The 4,298-nt window shown below is 49.0% G+C and overlaps 1 protein-coding gene across 1 annotated transcript in view; it reads left to right on the top strand.

Moving 5' to 3' along the window:
* The first annotated feature begins 471 nt into the window (after nucleotides 1-471).
* The window catches only part of CSUI_001396 (phosphatidylserine decarboxylase), a 13,948-nt gene continuing 10,121 nt past the window's right edge, over nucleotides 472-4,298 (top strand). Inside the window, exons 1-3 of the mRNA XM_068061602.1 lie at nucleotides 472-1,499; nucleotides 2,110-2,569; nucleotides 2,969-3,751. Of these exons, the coding sequence (XP_067926419.1) occupies nucleotides 1,210-1,499; nucleotides 2,110-2,569; nucleotides 2,969-3,751 (1,533 nt within the window). The 5' untranslated portion in view covers nucleotides 472-1,209. The remainder of the gene's footprint in view (nucleotides 1,500-2,109; nucleotides 2,570-2,968; nucleotides 3,752-4,298) is intronic.

Below are 4,298 nucleotides of genomic sequence, written 5' to 3' on the forward strand. Positions count from 1 at the left end.
GCCAAATTACCGCGCAGTGCGAGGCGAACTGATCGGCAGAAGAGCGCTAGCTGTCACACTGGGTAGACCAGTTGTGAAAGAAACAGCACTGGTATCGCCATAGAAAGGATAGCCCAGCAAAATGCATGATCTCGTCCAGCGGTTAGCCGTACCCGAAGTACCGACTTTCCCGCCAACGAACCTCTCAGCCAAGTTCCGCCCCCCTACGAATCTGCCACGACAGAGGCTGGTGCCTTCCGTATCCTACGGGCTTGCAGTGACAAGATAAAGTTCCTAAGAAAGCTGGCAAAATATTAAGTAGCATGCCCGCTTGCTCGGGCGGTGACACCATACATGCGATCTGCGTGGCAGAGCCGACAAGCAGCCCCGGAGGGAGCGGGGGCCACGGGAATCGAAGGAGTGAGCGGCTGGGTTGCGACGGACGGCGAGTCTTNNTCTTGAAGAGCCAGAGAGCATTGTCGACCACATCAAGAGCTTCACTCGCTTCTTGTCACTTCTTGAGTGATTTTCGCGACATGAATTCGAGAAAAGTCTCGACTTACTGGTACCTTCTGCGTGTCGTATTCGTGAGAGGACAAGAACCATCCTTGTTGGATCGAGGACCGCTGAGTGGAGCGATGAGCAGCATGAACCAACCATTCTATGGCGTCCGTGCTAGCCGCGTCTCTCATCAAATGGGGTAATGTCTCCTCAGTCCTTCTTTGTAGACTCCTGTGAGAGGACTCGTCAGTTTGCATGCCTTTGATGAGACATTCTTCTCGCTTGTGGATTCCCGGGCTACCAGGGGTCTCTCATTTTGATAATGGAGTTCCGGGGTATCGCCGATTGAAGTATCGACGCGCGTTCTGCCCGGGAGATATTGTTTAACTTGAAGCCTGACTTACCCGTTCTTTTTCTTTCACCTCTACAGGTCTTTCTCTAAATTGGGGTGAGAAACCCGACAAGAAGAAAGAGCGTCATCACAACTGGAGTAGCAGGAGCGGCGCATATCGTTCTGTGGTGGTGGAGGTCGCCGCTCGCACGACTCTTCCGACTATTCATTCGTTGCTGTTTTGCCAAAGCAATTGGGTGGATACTACCGGGAAGGAAGAGGGGACCATTTGTTCTCCCCCTCTCTGTCTCTTTCTTTTGTGGTTGGGGAAGGGGTTTTTGGAGAGAAAGCCTAACAAAAGAAACCTCCTTCTTTGGCTTTTCACTCACTCGACAGCCATGGAGGATAGTCGGCAGGGCGGATCTAAATATCATCGACCTTCCTCGTCTTCAACCTCGTCACTTCCTTTTTCTTACCTTCTTTCTTCTTCGGCTCCTCTAGGGTTCTGTTCTCTTCCTTTCTTGCGGCCTGGCCGGTGGTGCCGATGTTTCTCACTTCCCTTACAGCATCACCTGATTTGCTTGTCTCTCGTCTTGGCCGCGGTTCTACGCATTTCTCAGGAGGTCTCAGGAAACGCTCTCGCAAATGTGAAAGACTCAGAGAGTTTGCGGCTCTCTTTCCTAAACGAGTAAGTCCCTTCCATCTAAAGTCAACCTGATCTCTTTTCTTTCTCTCTCCCAATACTTCTTTCTTGCATGGTAAATTACGAGATAGTCCGGATTGTTTTCAACTCATCTTTCCTAAATAGAAAGAAAGAGTAGATCAAGTGTATCTGTAGGGGGTTCTCTGTCACGCCCCCAACTGCGGTTGCAAGTGTGATCTTATCGTAGAGTAGTTATGAACTTAAACCGTCCTTTTTCCTCTCTTTGATGGGAGATCTACCCTACCCTCTCTTTTTCTACGTGCCCTTCTTGTCAGCGTCGGAAGACATCAAACGGGATTCCTTCATTTCTAGAGAAAATCTTTTCATTGAGCTCTCGATCTTTCTCCTTCTGTTCGAATCTGGTGGGTTTCCATGTGTCATGTTGATCTGTGATTTCTTCTTCAATGCCTTCCTATCTCCCGCTCTTCTTTTTCGTGGTTTCTTTTTCTCTTACACTATGTCTTCTCTTTCCGCTGTCTCCTTGTTCTCACCCTTCCCCTTCCCTCTTGTTTTGCGGAAGAGAAGAAGAAGAACGAAAATGACCCTCATCATCATCTCCCAGCATGTTTCTTCATGTTCTTTTTCGATCTTGCAGATGCCCGTGCCTTACCTGTCGCCCCGGTCGCGACTACTGCGGTCACACCAGCATTCTCGCTGTGTTTCCTAAGAGCCTTGCAAAGAAGTTAACGGTGGAACATCTCGAGCGTGAGCTGGATCAAGTTCTCTTTGAGAATCCGCAAGCGCGACCGACGTCAACGCTTTCTTCTCTTAGAAGAGCTTTCAGCACAGTGACAAGACGAATTGGAGAGAGAAAGCAAACACGATCTCCTCGACCTGAAGGGGCTCCCCGTGTACGTATAGCCCGTTGGTCTCATGGGATTCCCCAAGGGCGTTTTAGTTGGCTCAAACCGTGGCGACTTGTAAGTCGGTTTGCTTGGAGAAGAAGAAAACAGACGTCAGATATTCATCTTGTTCCTCTACGTCCTTCCGCATCTCTTCATGATGTTCTCCGAGTCAAACCAGACCTTCTTGTCTTTCCTGCGGATGTCGAGGAGGTAAGGAAGAGACCCAAAAGGGAGGGAGGGAGGGAGAGTTCGTTACCACGTACAGACACGGAAATCGACACGGGGTTCTATCTCCCTTCGGGCAAGCCAGATGGGGATGGATGAAGAAGATAAGATGATATGCTTAATCAGAACCTCCATACAGCGACAAAGAGGCTCTCCTGTCGAGAACGTGGTCATCATAGTAAGGTTGGGGGATACGAAAAATATTCTCACAGTCACTCTTGCTATTTCAACACGCTTACATCTGTTGACTTCTACTGGTATAGAAATGAATGAGAGAAATCTGTCTCCTTTTAAACCCCTAGGCTTGCTTCCCCCTTTCCTCTCCTTGGTTCACCCTTTCCATTGTTGGATGTCTTTCTTCTCTCTTGCTTTCTTTTCTCTTAGGAGGTATTGCGAATGCGTGTAACGAGATTTCAGGAGCTTGCTCTAGATACCGAAGGTCTGAAGACCCTACCAGAGACGTGTACCTCCGAGGGTTGTTTTCGCACAGCCACTCTCGTGGCTCTCGAGGGTGCTTCCACCCGTCCCTTATTAAGAAAGCGACGTATGATTCGGTGTATCCTTGGCGTAGGGTATGGAGTGCCTATTCGGTCGATTCTTCAAGTGCTAGAGAGAAATGCAGGGACACCCTTTCTCCCCCTGCGTTATGGGTCTCCTTTGTCTGTATCCGAGTCAGAATCTCGTGCTAGTGTCGGATCACCTCCTAGTGCATCTTGGGGCGGGCACAATTTATCCTTGGAAGAGCTAGGTCCGGATGATTTGTTTCTTCGTACCCCGGACGTGCTTCAACTCTCCCTCCTCTTTCCGTCGACCTTCTACTTCCCGGTACGACTTAATGAAGACTTCCCTGCTTTCAACATCGATGTGGAACAGATGCATATCTTTCCGACCTCTTTGTCAACTTACAAATGCTCGAGTACGCAATTCCGCATGTTCACACCCCAAGGTTTAGCCGATCTGCAGAGGGCCCTATCAGCACCCTATCTAGTCAGGGGCGAAGGAAAGATGTATAAACGCATGGCAGCGGCCTTAGCCGCAAGAAGACCCGGAAATATCGAGAGAGAACAAGACCCTACAGTGGTCCTACATCAGTGGTGGAGACGCGAGAATGACGAGGAAGAAGAAATCTGGACAGAAACCCCTCTCCAGTGGGCTTTCCCTGATCTTGTAAGATCGATCGACTTTCTATCTATCTCGTGCATGCACTTCATTGGATTGGGGGGTGTGTATGATGATGGCGGGGTGGGTCTAGATAGTGACAGCAGGAGAAAAGGAAGAAGGTCCAACAAAGGTCTAAGAAGACGAAGAAGAAAAGAGAGATTGTCTATGAGTTCTTTGTGTGAAGGGGAGGAGAAGGTCGCTTGTTGAACGTCGTTGTTATAGCACATATACATAGATAAATACCAGGAGGGTGCATGAGGTAAAGTGGAGGAAATGAGAAAGGATGTTTGGGTAAGAGGTGGATGTAGATATGTGCAAAGTCCAGGAGGGATATAATAAGTGGCTATCATATATAGTAGTGACTTGTCGATCTAGAGAGAGATGAAGTCCTGTATCGGTAGGATAGGGCTTGCATAGGACAGAGCCTATCTTCTTCAGCAGGGATAGTACCACGCCCCACCCTAGGTCGTTCTACCCACGTCATCTTCTCATTCTCTTGTGTATCTAGCTGTCTCATATGAAAGGTTCGGTGTTTCTCACGATCTGCCACTTC

The sequence above is a fragment of the Cystoisospora suis genome (assembly GCF_002600585.1).
Source record: "Cystoisospora suis strain Wien I chromosome Unknown contig_553, whole genome shotgun sequence".
NCBI lineage: Eukaryota > Apicomplexa > Conoidasida > Eucoccidiorida > Sarcocystidae > Cystoisospora > Cystoisospora suis.